At 42.7% G+C, this 18,937-nt stretch overlaps 1 protein-coding gene, 1 non-coding gene and 1 pseudogene across 3 annotated transcripts in view; 2 read left to right on the top strand and 1 right to left on the bottom strand.

Moving 5' to 3' along the window:
* The window catches only part of Zfp972 (zinc finger protein 972), a 30,304-nt gene extending 23,467 nt beyond the window's left edge, over positions 1–6,837 (top strand). Inside the window, exons 3-4 of one of the 2 annotated variants that reach the window (XR_015639519.1) lie at positions 3,160–3,755; positions 6,107–6,837. Coding sequence is in view for 1 of the 2 variants with exons in the window: in XM_087588910.1 (XP_087445036.1) it covers positions 3,160–3,410 (251 nt within the window). In the remaining variant the exon portion in view is untranslated. Of the gene's footprint in view, positions 1–3,159; positions 6,007–6,106 lie in introns of those variants that run through there. The other variant, XM_087588910.1, reaches the window with a different exon arrangement.
* Positions 6,838–10,422: 3,585 nt separating this feature from the next.
* Positions 10,423–12,804, top strand: LOC148006909 (uncharacterized; annotated as a pseudogene).
* A 4,893-nt stretch (positions 12,805–17,697) lies between these two features.
* Positions 17,698–17,762, bottom strand: LOC120100215 (U7 small nuclear RNA). Its single transcript, XR_015655716.1, has one exon. It is a non-coding gene; the product is annotated as a U7 small nuclear RNA (small nuclear RNA).
* Positions 17,763–18,937: the final 1,175 nt, after the last annotated feature.

Genomic DNA, 18,937 nt, shown 5'->3' with positions numbered 1-18,937 from the left:
CCACTGGGACAATTGGGGCAAAAGAAGACTATGGTGATGGGAGCCACTGGTAGTAAACTTTACCCCTGGACCACTAAACGAGTTTTAGATGTAGGAAAAAGCCAAGTGACTCATTCTTTTCTTGTGATTCCTGAATGCCCCATGCCCCTGTTGGGAAGAGATTTATTAACCAAACTTAAGGCTCAAGTACAGTTCACCTCAAAAGGGCCAAAAGTAACCTGGGAAGAGGCCCCAGTTGCATGTTTGGTTTTAAGTTTAGAAGAAGAATACCGCCTCCATGAGCAGAATCCCAAACAGTTACTAGCCCCCGAGTGGCTGTCTGCTTTTTCCGAAGTCTGGGCGGAGCAGGCAGGGATGGGGTTAGCCAAGCAAGTACCGCCAGTAGTAGTAGAATTAAAAGCTGATGCCTCCCCAGTCTCAGTCAAACAATACCCTATGAGTAGGGAAGCTAAAGAAGGCATCCGGCCACATATTCAGAGACTGTTACAACTAGGGATTCTAGTGCCTTGCCAATCTCCTTGGAACACTCCTCTCCTGCCTGTACGAAAGCCTGGGACTAATGATTATCGACCAGTACAGGATTTAAGAGAAGTTAACAAAAGGGTGCAGGACATCCACCCTACGGTTCCAAATCCTTACAATTTACTAAGTTCCCTACCACCAGAGCGGACTTGGTACACTGTCTTAGACTTAAAGGATGCCTTTTTCTGCCTTCGGTTGCATCCCAACAGCCAGCCACTATTTGCTTTTGAGTGGAGAGATCCAGAAGGAGGACACACTGGCCAGCTGACCTGGACACGGCTGCCCCAAGGGTTCAAAAATTCTCCTACTCTCTTTGATGAGGCGCTCCATCGAGACCTTGCGCCTTTCAGGGCCCAAAACCCCCAGATTTCTCTCTTGCAGTACGTAGACGACCTACTGCTTGCTGCTTCAACCCAAGAACTGTGTCGTGAGGGGACCAAAAAGCTCCTAAATGAATTGGGTGAGTTGGGGTACCGGGTGTCTGCTAAAAAAGCTCAGCTGTGTCGCACTGAGGTGACCTACCTAGGATACACTCTCCGAGAAGGAAAGCGGTGGCTCACCGAAGCTCGAAAGAAAACTGTGATGCAGATCCCGACCCCCACCACTCCGCGACAAGTACGTGAGTTTCTGGGGACGGCGGGCTTTTGTAGACTCTGGATACCGGGGTTCGCAACACTGGCAGCCCCTTTGTACCCTCTTACAAAAGAAAAGGTCCCATTCACCTGGACCGAGGAGCACCAAAGAGCCTTTGAGGACATAAAAGCTGCACTACTGGCAGCCCCTGCTCTGGCCTTGCCAGATTTGACTAAGCCTTTCACCTTATATGTTGATGAACGGGCTGGAGTAGCCCGCGGGGTCTTAACTCAGGCTCTAGGGCCCTGGAAACGCCCGGTAGCCTACTTGTCAAAAAGGTTGGACCCGGTCGCCAGCGGATGGCCCTCCTGCCTAAAAGCCATTGCTGCCGTGGCCTTACTTGTTAAAGATGCTGACAAGCTTACCCTAGGTCAGCATGTGACTGTCATTGCTCCCCATGCTCTGGAGAGTATCGTGCGGCAGCCACCGGACCGGTGGATGACTAACGCCCGGATGACCCACTATCAGAGCCTGTTACTGAATGAACGAGTGACTTTCGCCCCCCCTGCCATTCTTAATCCTGCTACTCTTCTCCCTGAGATACATAACTCCACCCCAATACATCAATGTGCCGACATCTTGGCGGAAGAAACCGGAACAAGAAAGGACCTGACTGATCGACCATGGCCAGGTGTGCCTGCTTGGTATACAGATGGTAGCAGTTTTGTGGTGGAAGGAAAAAGGAGAGCGGGAGCGGCAGTGGTGGATGGAAAACAGGTAATCTGGGCAAGTAGTCTTCCAGAAGGAACTTCAGCTCAAAAAGCCGAACTCGTGGCTTTGACTCAGGCCTTGCGATTGGCAGAAGGTAAGGCCATTAACATTTATACCGACAGCCGGTATGCCTTTGCTACAGCCCATATACATGGAGCCATCTACAAGCAAAGGGGGCTACTCACTTCAGCAGGAAGAGACATCAAAAACAAAGAAGAGATTTTAGCCCTTTTAGAGGCAGTACATTTGCCAAAGAAGGTGGCCATTATTCACTGTCCAGGTCACCAAAAAGGAGAAGATCCTATAACAAAAGGAAACCAAATGGCGGACCTCGTAGCAAAACAGGTGGCCCAGCAGGTAACAATATTAGCAGAAAAGAGTCAGACTCCAGTAAAAACTCCAGTTACTGATGACTCTAACTACATTTATTCAGCCAATGACTTTAAAATACTAGAAAATATGGTTCACAGAAAACAAGCTCAAGAATTCAGCTTTGATGGGGTAGCGCGGACTATGGATGGGCGAGTGATCCTGCCAACAAAAGAAGGAATAAGTTATGTTCAAAGACTACACCAGTTGACTCATTTAGGGGCAGATAAACTAAAACAACTTGTCAAAGCTTCTAAATACCATGTGTTAAATTTAAATTCAACAATTAGGCAGGTGGTTGATTCTTGCCAGGCCTGTGCACTTACTAACGCCGCTAAGCCCTATCAAGAGCCTGGAAAAAGAAGACGAGGAGACCGACCAGGAGTCCACTGGGAAGTGGATTTTACTGAAATAAAGCCAGGGAAATATGGTAATAAATATCTATTAGTCTTTGTTGATACCTTTTCAGGATGGGTGGAGGCTTTCCCCACAAAATCCGAAACTGCTCAGGTGGTGGCCAAGAAGATTCTTGAAGAAATCTTACCCCGGTTTGGGGTACCCAAGGTAATCGGCTCGGATAATGGGCCAGCTTTTGTTGCCCAGGTAAGTCAGGGATTGGCCTCGCAACTGGGGACAGATTGGAAATTACATTGTGCATATAGACCCCAGAGTTCAGGACAGGTAGAAAGAATGAATAGAACTCTAAAAGAGACCCTAACTAAATTAGCCATTGAGACCGGTGGTAAAGACTGGGTGACTCTCCTTCCCTTTGCGCTTCTTAGGGTCCGAAACACGCCCGGACGTTTCGGCCTCACTCCTTATGAAATTCTCCATGGGGGACCGCCCCCCTTGACTGAGTCCAGTGGGATATTGGATCCCAGTGCCGACTCTTCCTCATCCTCTGCTTTGTTTACTCATCTAAAGGCTCTGGAAGTCATCAGAACACAGATCTGGGACCAGATAAAAGAAGCCTACGCACCGGGAACTTCAGAGGTGCCCCACAGGTTCCAGGTTGGAGATTCGGTCTTAGTCAGACGACATCGAGCTGGCACCTTGGAGCCTCGGTGGAAAGGACCATATCTGGTGTTGCTGACCACCCCCACGGCAGTAAAGGTGGATGGGATCGCTGCTTGGATACACGCTTCCCACGTCAAGAAGACACCCAGCCAAAATGAAGACAACAACTGGATGGTGACAACTACTGATAATCCTCTTAAGCTTCGCCTGTGCCGCAGAAGTGAAGAGCCAAGATGCAGGAATATGGCCAGGAAACATAGGAGCTGCGAATCCTCCAGCTAGGAAACCTGCGCCTCCGAAACCCACGCCTCCGAAACCAACGCCAGCGAAACCGGAAATCATCCAGACTGCTGCCGCCGCAAAAGCCGCCGCTACTACTGCTGTCGCTGCTACTGCTGATGCAAACCGAGACCACGCTACTACTCGTGTTCCCAACGCCAAAACCATCAGGCCTGACCGTGAGCACCCACCAGATGATTCAGTTAAGGCTGCTCCTCACTCAGGTCAGGTTTACCTACCAAATTACAACCCACATCAGCCTTTAATTCTAACCTGGCAGGTTCTTGGTCCTGCTCTGGATCAGGTTTTATTCACCACTTCCAAAATAGCACCGCCAGGGACATGGTGGCCTGACCTAGCTTTCTGCCTCAAACAGATTATCCCCACTTCCATTCCCCCTAATCAAGTAAAAAGCTATGGGTTTTACTGCTGCCCAGAGCATAATAAGCAGACTGTATGTGGGGGGCCAGCCTCACATTATTGTGCTAAATGGAGTTGTGTTTCTTCCAATGATGGTGACTGGAAATGGGACAGCGAATATACTCATGACAGGGCTACCTTTTCTTTTGAAAACTCTGGGCCAGGGAGGTATGTCATAATGGAACCATATAAAAGATCTGACTGTCGCTCTGCTGATTTAGATAGAATTCGGATCAAATTTACAGACGCTGGTAAAAATTATGATACCCAAGCATGGATGAGGGGCATGAGATGGGGGGTAGTTTTTAATAACTATAATAACAAGCCTGGATCGTCAGTCATGGTTCGCTTAAGCCTTAGTAGCCCCCCAGCCCAACCTGTAGGTCCTAATGTCCTAGCTAAAGAACCTCCCTCCACTTCAAATACTCCCATACCCCCGGACACTGAAAATCGTCTGTTTAGCTTAATACAAGGGGCATTCCTGGTCCTGAATCGTACCAATCCTAACGTTACTCAGTCTTGTTGGTTGTGCTATGCCTCTAGCCCCCCATATTATGAAGGTATTGCTCAGACCAGGGGTTACAACAAAACAACAGATTCCTCTCAATGCCCCTGGGGGGAAAACAGAAAGTTAACTCTAACAGCAGTCTCAGGAAGTGGACTTTGTTTAGGCCAGGTACCTCATGATAAACAGCACCTTTGTAATCAAACACAGATCGTCCAGCCTACGGAAGGTAATCAGTATCTAGTACCCCCCCTAGACACAGCATGGGCCTGCAACACTGGTCTCACTCCTTGTGTATCAACTTCTGTTTTCAATACTTCCAAAGATTACTGTATTTTGGTTCAACTCGTTCCTAGGCTCCTATATCATGATGATAGCTCTTTTATAGATGAGTTTGATCACCGAGGTCGTTGGAAGAGAGAGCCTATCACCTTGACCTTTGCAGTACTCATGGGACTGGGGATAGCGGCTGGAGTTGGTACGGGGGCCGCTGCATTAATTCAGACCCCCCAATATTATGAGGAATTACGAGCAGCTATGGATACTGACCTTAGATCCATAGAACAATCTATAACTAAACTAGAAGAGTCTTTAACCTCCCTGTCTGAAGTGGTACTACAGAATAGAAGGGGACTAGATTTATTATTCCTCAAAGAAGGGGGACTCTGTGCTGCTCTAAAAGAAGAATGTTGTTTTTATGTTGATCATTCTGGAGTAATCAAGGATTCGATGGCTAAACTTAGAGAGCGCTTAGATATACGAAAAAAAGAAAGAGAAGATAGACAGGGATGGTTTGAAAGTTGGTTTAATAAGTCCCCATGGTTAACCACTCTCCTCTCTACTTTAGTTGGGCCCATTATAATTCTCATGCTTCTACTTACTTTCGGGCCATGTATAATCAATAGGCTGGTGACATTTATAAAAGAAAGAGTGAGTGCTGTTCAGGTACTGGTCCTGCGACAACAGTACCAAGAGTTACAATGGGATGAACAATGGCTCTAAGATTAGAGCCGATCAAAAAGAAGAAGTGGGGAATGAAGGATTGAAAATTTAATAAAAAGCCGCCTAGCTACCCAAAAAGAAGAAGTAGGGGCCTAGCTACTCAAAAAGAAGAAGTATAGAGTCTGTGAGAACATGAACTTTTCACCCCTCCCTTGCTGTACAATGGTTCCCGGAACATTCTTACATGAAAAGTTTCCTGGAACAGCCACAATGACCCATAGCCTCCGGCCACAATGTTCCAATGGCCCTGTAAAATGTCACTACCCCCTAATCACAATGTCACAAAGTCCTGGGTGTGTTACCTAGTGTTACACATGACTAGCATATGACCTAACTGTATGGGCAGTCTATGGTTTTGGAATTTCCCTCCTCCCTCCCTCCTGATCCCCCTGGTTTGTGGTTTTTTCCTTTATAAGCTCTGTGAAAATTCAGGTCGGGGTCGAACTCCTCTACTCCCTGTGTGGTGTATGAGTCTCGACCCCAGCATGCTGGCCTGAGCTCTCGTTTCATCTTGCTTGCAATAAAGCTTCCTCGTGTGATTGCAGCAAGTTGGTGTCTGTGTCCTACTGGGTGCGCGCCTTTCCCGAGACTTGAGTGGGGGGCTCCCTTCGGGGGTCTTTCAATATTATTCATTTGTCTTCATTTCAGGAAATGATGTCATTCAGGGATGTGGCCATTCATTTCTCTTGAGAAGAACGGGAATGCCTGAAGCCTGCTCAGTGGAATTTGTATAGGGACTTGATGTTTGGAGAATTACAGTCACTTTTTGTTCCTGGATGAGCATTGAATCTATAGAGAATAAGTACCTCACCATCAACATGTAACTTCCTCACTTTGTACAGTATAGGACTCATGGGAGTATTTGTTTTTCAACCGTGAGTTTCATAATCTTTAAAAAAAATTAGTCAGGTTGTTAGAGCTAAGAACTGTAGGGAGCTGTATTGGATTTGGGCCTGGCCGCTTTGTGACTGTATGGCCACAGTTAAGATGACTGCCATAAAGTCTTGAGATTGTTGGACAAAAGCATCTCCCATGAATTTACGGCACAGGAAGAACATAATCACGGAATGCTTTGAGCCCGGCTGATGCTTGTGGAACCGACACACCTGGGCCACACCTGGGCGGTGGTCAATTCGTTCCTGCCTTTTGCTTTCTCAGCCTTTGTCCTTGAGATTTAGGCTGGTCTTCTCGGATTTCTCCCTAATTAATTCAGGTCTCGTAGTCTGTCTTTTGTTACCAAAGTCATGAGCCAGGTAGTCAGGAGCCAGGGTTTCCCACTGTGCTTCCCAGATATTTTCTACCTGGGGAACTTGGGTATATAAGTGGTGAATAAAGCTACAGGAGTCGCTCTCTCTCTTCCTCTCCTGGCTTGACATGAATAACCTGTGTGTGTGTTTCTTTAGTCCCACAGGCTTTCGCCCGATTCTCGGTACTGTGTCGGTGTAGGCGCCAACAAAGAACCACTTCATTGTTTTCTCTTTGTGTGTTTAACTTTTCTGTGTTAGAAGTATATATCTTTCACTACTAGAAATTATTGCAGCACACTTATTAATTAAAGAATTTAACAATTCAGTTTTAATGTTTTTTTCCCTTTAAATGAAACTCAGAATCTGGGCATTATACATTCCTATATGTTTTCTGGTAATCCTGTCAGAAACCATTCTAAGGAAATAATTCTCTTTCTTTGGAAATTGTACTTAAAGGGGACATATCAATTCCCAGTAGATGAACTCTTAAACAATCTCATTTTCTTTCCTACAAACAGGTCTTGCTGTCTCTAAGTCACAGCTGGTGACATTTTTGGAGCAAAGACAAGGGTTCACCCATGTGAAAAGACAAACAGTAAAAACAGTATTTCCAGGTTGGTAGGAAAGAGGAGGTTGACACAAAGTTGAGGTGCAGTGCTCCAACAGATTGCACGGCTTTTCCGTATACCTTGAAACATGATGTTGTTGTCAGGAAAATCTTAGGTCTCTCCATCTTGTCTTTGGTTTCAGAGAAGGACATCTGTCAGATGTTTATGGTGGTTCAAGTATCTTCTGCTTTGCGTTTCCCCAGCAGCAAGCTGTGCTTGTGAGAGTGACTTCCAGGGCTCTTCATTTTGTTGTGTCCCCATTATAAAAGGGGACTCAGGAAAATGCCTCTTAATGGAGGTCAGACTAAGACTCATTTATCTGCTGGGATTGGGAGAAGGCTAATGCCAGAAAGATCTCTACACCAAAGTGAGGCATGATTTGGTCATGATTTGATGGTTATAGTATCTATCAGAATTTAGCTCTGATCTTGGAGTTATGATTAAGAGACTTTAGCATTGTGTCTCTTCTATCCATTTTAAGGATAAGCTTTCCATTAGCTGTTCTTATTCTACTACACAGCTTTCTACCATGAGGTAAATCATAGCAGCCTCTACAGGAAACAGTTCACTTCTTAGCTGTTCCTGAGTGCATGGTGTCTTTCTCCGGGCTGTCCTGTTGTTGTCCTACCTGTCACAGGGTATGCTTGAGCTTGAAGTGGGTGGGGCGTAGCCTATCTCTGGAACCAGGTGTTCAGTGAGCTAAATCAGCATATGACGGTTTATAAAATCATTCTCTATATTCAAAAGGCATTGTTTCTCTGTAAGACTGAACCTAGTCATGTACCTAAGCATAACGTGTTCTGTGTCTTCAGATGTGGGCAGAGCACCTCAGAAGCTCATGTATGTTTTCCTGTTATAAAGACTCCAGTGTTAAGGATAAGATACTCATTCTATGTGACAGGAATATAAGTGGATCAGTGTCTATGCTTTACATACATAAGTCCCTGTCTCCTCGAAAAGACACATTTAAAGAGAAAAGAAAACATAAAAACAAGAAACCTGAGGAACTCAGAAAGTTCTGTAGATGAAAGGAAGGGAATCTGGGTTTGCTGGAACAGAAACAAAAGCTGGCTTCAGCCATAAGGTAATGGACTCCCAAACACACACACACACACACACACACACACACACACACACACACACACACACTCACATGCATCTCTCAAAGGAATGAGTTTTGCTAACCCAATATGAAGGCCCCAACCTGTCAACGTCTAGTGCGTTGGGGTCCTAGGTACGGACCCACACCACCAGGACACGGGATGCAGAGCGAAGGCAGAAGCAACTGCACGCAGTGGCAAGCTTTATTAATCCTTATATAGATATGAATATGCATTACCTCAATTTCCATTTTGGCAAGATACCATAAGATCGTTATACCTATGATACCAGGAACAACTAAGGCAAGAGTAAACAAAGAAATAAGACTAAACAAAGGCTTCTCATAATATTCACATAACAAATCACCCCTCTTATCATCAAAATCTACTCGTCATTACCAAGAGAGCATGAGAACCGCTTCCACAGAAACAGGATACAGCAGAACATAGTTTAAGGCCAAGTGAGAAAAACATTTTCCTCTCAAGGTCAGCATTCCAGCCCCTACTTGCACCTGTCACCAGCCCTTACTTGTCTCTGCCTGGGAGCTGCATCTCTATGCCTCCACACCAACCTCACTTTCATCTCCAGTCTCCCACAAGCAGTGCAGCTACAGGACTCTCACCACAGAAAAACTGACTTCAACCCTAGTCCACAGTAAGCTTGAGTCCTGGACCTATTGGTTGGCTAGTCCCCTGGAATGAGTGGGTCCCTGCTTCTTCCCACTGCATTAGTCCCTTGTCTGGTGGCTCCTGGAGCAACCTATGTTTTGCAGTGGAGGTGATCTTGGCACTACTTTGCCCTTATTATGTATGGATGGATTAGTAAGTTTGTTAGCTCAATCCCATCAGCCAAAAGGAGCCCTGTGGGCAAGTGTAGCTGGGAGTTACTAGATAAATATAATAGACCTTTGACAAGACCATAAAGAGGAGCTTAGTGCTGGGCAGGAGTGGAGGAGTAGACATGAAGTGTCTGAGAACCACTAATGCAACTTCGGCAAGAAGATGGCATCTCTCCTGGAGCACAGACAGGAGGACAGAGGAACTCTACAGGTTCCAGTTGCCTTAATTCCAAAGTGTGCTCAGACAGTGGCCCTGAGAAGCAAACACTAAGGCACAGGTTAATAGCTGAGACAGCCTCCGTTACATTGATTATTCATTCATTTAGCATCCACAGACATGATTTACCACGACGATTTAACCGAAAATTGTTATCCATGACTTCTTTTTTTTTTTTTAAGATTTATTCATTTATTATATATAAGTACACTGTAGCTATCTTCAGATACACCAGAAGAGGGCATCAGATCTCTTTACAGATGGTTGTGAGCCACCATGTGGTTGCTGGGAATTGAACTCAGGACCTCTGGAAGAGCAGTCGGGTGCTCTTAACCACTGAGCCATCTCTCCAGCCCTATGACTTCTTTACTCAACATTTTTACTGTTAGAAAGAGACTCAGGTGGCCTGGAGAAATGGCTTAGTGGTTAAGAGCTCTGACTGCTCTTCCAGAGGTCCTGAGTTCAATTCCCAGCAACCACATGATAGTTCACAACCATCCGTAATGGGATCTGATGCCCTCTTCTGGTGTGTCTGAAGACAGCAACAGTGTACTCACATATTTAAAATAAATAACCTTTTAAAAAAATTAGAAAGAGACTCAGGTCAGGGTTTTGTGTGAGGAATCTTTCCACTTACTAGAATCTTGACCAGACAAAAAAATAACTCCTTGTTCTGGTCCTTGGAGGACCAGAAGTACTATGTTGCGTTTTGGTGTTAGCAGATTGATCACTCCAGTACCCATTGTCCCTGATTTAATTGACTTTAAAATCCGAACCCACAATTGTATCATACCAGAGGCAGGCTAGTGACCTAAAATTTCAAAAGTTTTCATTCTGTCTATTCAAACAATTTAAATAGTGAATCTTCTAAAGGTCCAGGTTTGGAGGCTGCCTGACATTTTCTCAGCAGTATTGCTTAGCTTGGGTGAACTGTTGGATAAAACTCAGGACACATGGAGTCACAGTGAGTAGTAACAGTCTTTGCACTCTTTGCACACAACTGAAAGTTTGCATGCCTTTCTGCAGACCTGGGTATGATGTCATTGTAAGGGACTAACATCATACTTACGTGTCTCAAATCACTTACATGTGTGCTAATGAAACTCATCCCAAGACTTCTTGTGAAGTAGGAAAATTTTTTAAAATGTTTTCCTATCACATACTCAATAATGAGGATTTAAAATGCATGCCTTTTGTGGATATATAATTCAAAGATTAAACTATGCCACTAGGAATGTGTGTTTAATAGCTTTCAGAATTTTGTGGATTCAAGATTTTTTTACTTTGTCATTTGATCGTCTGTATTATTGTTTCTAAGTGTGTACTGCCTATCAGCACTTAGAATGCTCACCTTATATATTTTGGTGGATGGGTAAAATACATTGATAGAACATTTAAGGAGAGTGTAAGATAAACATATCTGTAAACTTTGCTTCTGTGAATTTTCCCTTCATGGGTAAATAGAGGTCTTCCATTTTCATGCCTTGTTCATTGCCTCTCTCCACTCAGTGCTCAGTGATTATTTAATCTTGTAAATTAATCTTAGGAATGCATCCTTTCTCAGGACTGGAGAGATAGCTCAGTGTTTAGGCTCACTAGCTGCTCTTCCAGAGGTACTGAGTTCAATTCCCAGCAACCACATGGTGGCTCACAGCCATCTGTAATGGGGTGCCATGCCATCGTTTAGTGTGTCTGAAGAAAGCAACATTATATTCACATGTAAGTGTTTAAAAAAATTCATTTCATTGCCAAGCCTGGTGGCCCACTGTATTAACCCCAGAATTTGAGAGGCAGAAGCAACTGAAGTCAAGGCCAGCCTCATATACATAGCAATCTTCAGGACAGCCAGGGGTACACAGAGAAACTGCGTTTCAAATAACACAAACCAAGCAACCAAACAAAAAATATGTGCTTTTGGTATTTGACACATATGTTACCTCTGCCAGTTTCTGGTACTCGTGGGTGACGTACCTTTCATTATTATGCCTTGATATCTCTCAGGTATGTACTTTCTAGTCACCATATAAAACATAAAATATTGTCCCAAATCTTTAGGCTATACTATTCAGTCTTGGTATGGACAGTCTACTTGTTATACAATATATTTTTCTTTATCAAATAAAAACCCCATGCCTACTATAAAAATTCTGTTTCTCCAACCTCACAATCACAATAAACTTTTTATTTTTCCTGGCTTCTCTGTTTTAAGATTTAAGATCACTGGTCATATAATTGCTAAATGGGCTTATTCCTATTAGTATACTGCCCTTAAAACTTAAGTCTTTAACTTTAAATTATATGACATTATTTCTATGTTCTATTTGGTTATGGTTTAAATAGATTACTTCCACCTACTGTATTTGTGAATTATGCTCAGTTCCTATAGGTATTGAACTATACTGCAGACTTTTATTTATGGATAAATACATATGAGTTACTGTCTTCATTTTAAAAACTTAAGCCATATAAGTATAAAGAACATTACTTAACTTTTGCTCAGATCTCAACTTTGGCTCAACAGGAAGAGCACTCAGTGATCCTGACTATTACAGCAATGCAACTCAGTGTAAATCACTCCTTGGTCAATGCCCAAGAATTGATACAGGGGAGAAAACCTGTAAGTGTAAAGAATGTGGTAAGCCCCTTTAGTTCTTGCTCAACACTTTCGATAAACCAGAGACTTCATACTTGAGACAAACCTTACAAGTGTATCGAGTGTCACAAGGCCTTTAGTAGTCTCTCATCACTGATTATACACCAGAAAAACCATACTGATGAAAAAAACTTGTGTGAAGAATGTGACAGATCATTTTACTATCCTTCAATGTTAAAGGAACATCAGAGAATTCATTCGAGAGAGAAACCTGACAAATGTGAAGACTGTGGAAAAGCTTTTATTGATCCTTCATTCCTTAAGCACCATCAAAGAATTCATTGTGGGAAGAAACCCTTCAAGTGTGGAGAATATCACAAAGCCTTTCATCATCACTCAGCCCTTAGAACACACAAGAGAGTTCATATTGGAGAGAAACCTTACAAATGTAAAGATTGTGGCAAATGTTTTTCTGTATATACGTCCCTTAATCAACATAAAAATAACCATCCTAAAGACAATTCCTATATGTGTGAAGCAAGTAGCAGATTTCGTAGCTCATCCTCATCCCTTAGGAAACATTAAAACATCCATTCCAATACTAATCCCTGTAAGTGTGAAAAATGTGGCAGATCGTTTTCCAATTCCTTGAGACTTAAGAGGACATCAAGTGATCCATTCAGGATATAATCCCTACAAGTGTGAAAAATATGACAAAAAGTTTGCCTGTTCTGCAAATCTGAGGAATCATGAAAAAGTTTATACTGGAGAGAGACCATACAAGTGTGAAGAATGTCCCCCAAGCCTTTAAATATAACTCATCCCTTTTGAGACACAAGGACATGCATACAAGAGAGAAATTCTACCAGTGTGAAGAATGGTAGATGTGGCACGGTGGTTTGTATGTGCTTGGCCCAGGGGGTGGCACTGTTAGAAGGTGTGGCCTTGTTGGGTGTAGGCTTTAATACCCGTGTCCTAGCTGTCTGGAAGCGAATCTTCTAGCAGCCTTCAGATGAAGATGTAGAACTCTCCACTCTTCCTGCACCATGACAGCTTGGATGATGCCATGCTCCTGCCTTAACAATAGTGGACTAAATCACTTAATTTGTAAGCAAACCCCAAATAAATGTTATTTTTTTAAATTAATTTTTAGGATGTATTTATTTATTTATTTATTTATTTATTTATTTATTTGTTATACTTTTAGTACACTGTAGCTGTCCTCAGACACACCAGAAGAGGGCATCAGATCTCATTACAGATGGTTGTGAGCCACCATGTGGTTGCTGGGATTTGAACTCAGGACCTCTGTAAGAGCAGTCAGTGCTCTTAACCACTGAGCCATCTCTCCAGCCCATAAATGTTATTTTTAAAAGAGTCCCTTTAGTCATGGTGTCTGTTCACAGGAGTAAAACCCTAACTTAGACATGAGGGAAGTGTGATAAAGCCTAGTTAATCTCCATAGCCTTACTCAACACATGATAGTTGTAGATACTGCAGTGAAGTCCTATGAATTTTTAAAATGTTTATACTTCTTAAGTTCTTAAAATATCTGTGCTGCCCAGTCAGCTTGACACACAAACTAGAGCTGTTTCTAAGGACAGAACTTCAACTGAGTAAATGCCTCCATAAAATCCAGCTTTAATTGTTTTCTTAATTAGTGACTGATTCAAGGACCCAGCCCATTTTTGGTGGGGCCATTTCTGTGCTGGTAGCCCTGTATTGTATAAGAAAGCAGGCTGAACAATCCATAGGGAACAAGCATCCCTCCATGGCCTCTGCATCCTCTTTAAGTTTCCAGCCCTATGTGAGTTCCTGTCTTGAATTCCTTAAATAATGGACTACAGTGTGGTGGTGAAATCCAAACCCTTTCCTACCTAACTTCCTTTGGTAGTAGTGTTTCTTAGAAGCAATAGGAACCCTAATTGACTGACTAAGGCAAAAATCATTCTAATGACTACAAACTCCATGAGTGTGTGGAATATAGTAAAACGTTTGCTAACAATTCAGATTTTATCCAATTCAAAAGAATCCACAGTGAAGACTATCAAGTGAATTATTTTAGAATGTCAATACAAACATCTTACTTCCACTGGCACAAAGGCTAAGAATATCATCAGAGAGCAGTAGAGACTTTGCTGTAACCTCCCCACCAGTGTGTTCAACAATGTGCTTGAATATTGCAGGGGTTGCTGAGTTTCTTTCCTCTGTAACTGTATATATTTCTTGAAACTGTTGCCATGCAGTAACTTGGACCTTTGGGTGCCTGGAATCTGATCTGTGGGCTGTGGTAAAGTTTCGGTTGTTTTCCCCAAGGGGGTCACCTATGCTCTTGAAATCTCTGGGTTTGTGAAAAACTCCATAAACTTACATTCCTCACAAGTTGGACTTAGTGAGATCTACATTGTATCTAATCTAAGCTGGATGGGCATTGGTGTTTGCCTCCCCAGGAAAAGAACATTGGTAGTCATATTTGGTTTCAGAATGAAGAATCTCTCATTTCCTTTAAATTCTAAAGTGTTCTTCATATGACTCCAACTGCCATGTCATAGAACTTGGCAGCATATTGACAATAACCAAGCCCTATGCACTCACACAGAAGAAAGGATGTATTTGATTAGTGTGTTTGTGATGTTAATAATGAAACATTGTAGATGCAGTTCTTACTTTACTTTGATATAGATGCTAAAAAGTGATGCCACACTTGAGTTTATTAATTTGTATATACAGTTATATCCGGGCAATTAAAACCTAAAAGTTAGCAGTTATTAATTTATAAATGATTAAATATTTTGAAAAATTTATTTTTCAAAAGCAGGTTTGTGAAGTAGAGGTGAAAGTAATATATTTATAGTACCTTTGCATGGTGGGACATCCCCAAGCTCAAGAAACACCATTTCCCTTATCAGAGTAAATTGCGGGCTGGCCACATTCTAGGGTAAGCATTGGACATCTGCTACTCCTGTCTCTCTTAGCTTCTAGGCCATATCATGAAAACCTCCCCTGTAAGTTTGTGTATATGTATATATACATATGTATGCATGTAACTCTGTGTGTGTGTTTGTGTATATAAGATGAATACTTCCGCATGTCCCCCATAACCATGAGATGGATTCACTTCTCCAATGGAGAAGTCTACCCATATTCTAAATTTCTCAAGCCTCAGAGAAGCAAATACTAATTATCCTGCCTTCAATATCTCTATTTGTAACATATTAGGATGCTGTAACGAGGGGAACCCCATGTCTAACTAACCCGCCAGCCTAGTGCTATTGGATTTATATCATAGTTCAATTGGCTATGACATTTCCCTGACATTAAAATTTGTTAGAAGTCCCAAGAAAAGTTTTAAGTAACATAAGACAGAACCAGCCAAGAGACCAGTCAGCACAGAAGGCTAAACTCTGGACACTCATTTAACCATCAAGCAGCAGTTTTCCTCCAGTGAATCTACCATGTACAGCTAAGAGCAGAGCACTGCCAGGGGAGAAAGAACCCTGGGCTGTGAAAGTCCAGCATGACCAACCTCTTGGAATCACCTTTCAGAGAAGATGGAACCTGTTCTTTTGTCCATTCCCTTTGCAACTCTGGAGGCCAGAAGCTTGAGGTATTCAGCATGGTGCTTGGTGATAGAGGTCACTATGACTCTTCTTCCCTGTGGACTCAGCAATATTGGCCATCATGCTTCTGTTTTACTTAGGGTTGTCATTGTTTTGATAAGCCACCATGGCCAAAGCAATTTGGGAAGGGAGTCATGACAAGGATCTAAACAGACCAACCTGATGGCAGGAGCTGATGGTACAGACACCATAGAGAGGTGCAGTTTACTTGTTTGCTCTTTAGGGCTGCCCAGGTTTAGAGCAACAAGGAGTAGCAGGTTATGGGTGAGCCCACTTGAATAAACTGGTTCCTCCCATACCGATTACTAGTTTAGAAAATGTCCTGTAGCAGTGGTTTTAGACCTGTGGCAACTATTTCCGGGGTTGAATAGCTCTTTATACAGGAGTTCCCTAAGACCATCAGGCATATCAGATATTGCCATTGTGATTTATAACAGCAAAAGTACAATTATAAAGGAGCCACAAAAATATTTTTGTGGTTGTTAGGTCACCACAACATGAAGAATTATATTAAAAGTTCATAATATTAGGAAAGTTGGTAACATTGCCTTACAGGTTGCCTATAGCTGGATCTTATTGGAGCATTTTCTCAATTGGGGTTCCCATCCCAAATGAGTAACCTGCATGATGCTGACATAAAATTAGCCACCATCATTTTCCATACAGCAGGCCACAGCAGTACATTAGGACTTGTCTCTTACTTGAAGGTTTACTAACTAAGTGCTACTTCTAATGACCAGGTCCTGCTTAATTAACTGGTTATTAGACTTGTCAATTGATAGCCTCGGGGAAAAATGAAACCACAGGCTTAGTCCCTGGCCTTTCATAAAATTCAGATTTGAATAACTAAAAGAAGTGGGGAATGAAGTGACTTGGGCTTGGTCAGGTTATCCTAACATTATGCTCATCCCACTTGGAGTCTCTTCAGGCAAGTAATTTGTGTCTTCCATCTTCTGACAAAGGTGGGAGCAGGTCTTCCTTACTGGGAGAGGATCGAGAAGTATACAAATGGTCTTTTCTGAGAAAGTCTTACACAGTGTTTCACAGATTGAAGGGTCCTGCACTCTCTGCTTAGAAGACCACAGTAAAAAAAAGAAAAAGAAAGATAATGTAATACCTCTGTGTACATCTCTGATATGAGTATAGATATTTTTACTTGTAAAATCCTAGGTTCCCTTGCTGTTTTCCTGAGCTTTTTCTGAGGTGTGACACTGTACATGGTTATCTGTACACTTGATTGGCTTTAATAACACTATGATTTCTCACATAACTTGTTTAATTTACCAATTCTAAAGTAAAAGTAGAATTCTAATTTTAAGAATGGTAGCTGTTAAAATTAGGTGGTAGAAAGGTAGAAGATTCCTCTCTATCAGCTAGTGTTCATAGTGGACAGGAGTAACAGTTGTCTTACCCAGCCTTGAACCCAGGGAGTAAAATAAATGACATGGCAAGGTGTGCCCGTGGAGAATAGTGGCAGCAGAGTTATGGGAGTGACCAATTAATTATTTTCTGCTTGAATTTAATGCTCATTCCAAAGGCTGTAAGTAATTAGTTAATTGGGTGATACATTTCCTTGGGGTTTTGAGGAATGGGTGTTCAGGAGCAGCAAAACAAATGACTTTTAGTCAAGTTGTGGGCATAAGCTGAGAACCTCTGTTCTGCTCCAGATAGCTATCTATGTAGATAGCTCTTTGCTTTGTAGTTTGCTTGAGACAGCTTTCTGGACAGGACAACACTGTGCTCCAGAAAGCTCCCTGTTATAGACAGCTCCTCCCCACTCTCACCCCCTTCGGAGACAGCTCCCCCTAGAGACAGCTCCTCCTGGAGACAGCTCTCTTCTACACAGCTCCCCCTGGAGACAGTTCCCCCTGGAGACAGCTCTCCCTGGAGACAGTTCTCTTCTACACAGCTCCCCCTGGAGACAGCTCTCTTGTACACAGCTCTCTTACATGGCTGCCCCTAGAGAGCTCTCTTCAGCTTTCTTGTGATAGACAAATTCTCAAAGCTCTCTAACTTTGGGTTTTCTGATCAAAGTCAGAAATCCTGCTAGAAAAAACTTCTAAAAGATCTGTGTTCACTCTCCAAGCAGCTCTCTTTTGCTAGAAAAGAATTCTTGGAGGAGTTAGAGAAAGGATTAAAAGAGCTGAAGGGGTTTGCAACCCCATAAGAACAACACCACCATCCAGTCAGAGCTCTCAGGCACTAAACCACCATCCAGAGAGTACACGTGGAGAGACCCATGGCTCCAGCTACATATGTAGCAGAGGCCTTGTTGGGCACCACTGGGAGGAGAAGCTCTTGGTGCTGCCAAGGCTGGACGCCCCCCACCCCCAGTGTAGGGGAATGTTAGGGCAGGGAGGCAGGAAGGGGGGTGTTTGGGGAAGGTGAACACCCTGGTAGAAGAAGGGGGAGGGAGGATGGAATAGGGTACTTATGGAAGGGAAACCAGGAAAGGGGATAACATTCTAAATGTAATTTTAAAAATACCTAATAAAAAGGAAAGAAAGAAATAATTCTAAATCTCTTTGGATAGCAAATCCCTTGCAGGTCAAAAGCCCAGTCTTCTATTTACATATCAATTCCACTATTCACCTTAGGTTCCTTTTGATTATACCATGAATCAGCATCCCTGAAACTCAGCTCCCCGATGTTTAGAAAAGGACAGCAAGCACATTCTTTTTTTATTTTTATTTTTTAGCATTGCAAATGAATTTAGAGATCTGCCTGCTTTTGTAAATACAGATGGGTGAGATCCCATCCTGAGATTACCATTCACACCATGTCTGGGCCTGGCCCTAAACTGACTCTGGTCCAGGGTGACCTCGAACTCCGGAATCTGGCAGGACTTAATTTGAGGTAAATGAATGTGGAGGAAACTTGAATAAAGCACATTATTCATTATTAAATTCTGCCCAAATTAATACCGTTTAAAAAACTTCAATTTGGAAATACTCAAACTGTCCTGTTTTAGCCATAAATTATAGAACATGATTCAGGCTGTCATAAAAATCACAGAATGACAACATCTTCCTGGGAAGCTATCATGAGTGAACAAGCGAGAAGTCTCCCAGAACTCTGCATCAGTGTAACATCAGGGAAGAGAGGGTTCTTAAATCATTGTTATAAATGATAGTTTTTTAAAATCCTGGCTAGCTCCCAAATGAATGAGACAGAGACTTTAAGATTTATTTAATCAAGCTTTTGAGGCACAATAGCTGAGCAGTTAATCTATTCTAATTCTCTAAATCAATTTGG

This window comes from Rattus norvegicus, chromosome 1 (assembly GCF_021556685.1).
Source record: "Rattus norvegicus strain SHRSP/BbbUtx chromosome 1, alternate assembly SHRSP_T2T, whole genome shotgun sequence".
Lineage (NCBI taxonomy): Eukaryota > Metazoa > Chordata > Mammalia > Rodentia > Muridae > Rattus > Rattus norvegicus.
Note: the sequence above shows the minus strand (reverse complement) of the source record. Positions and strands in the feature narration are given on the sequence as shown.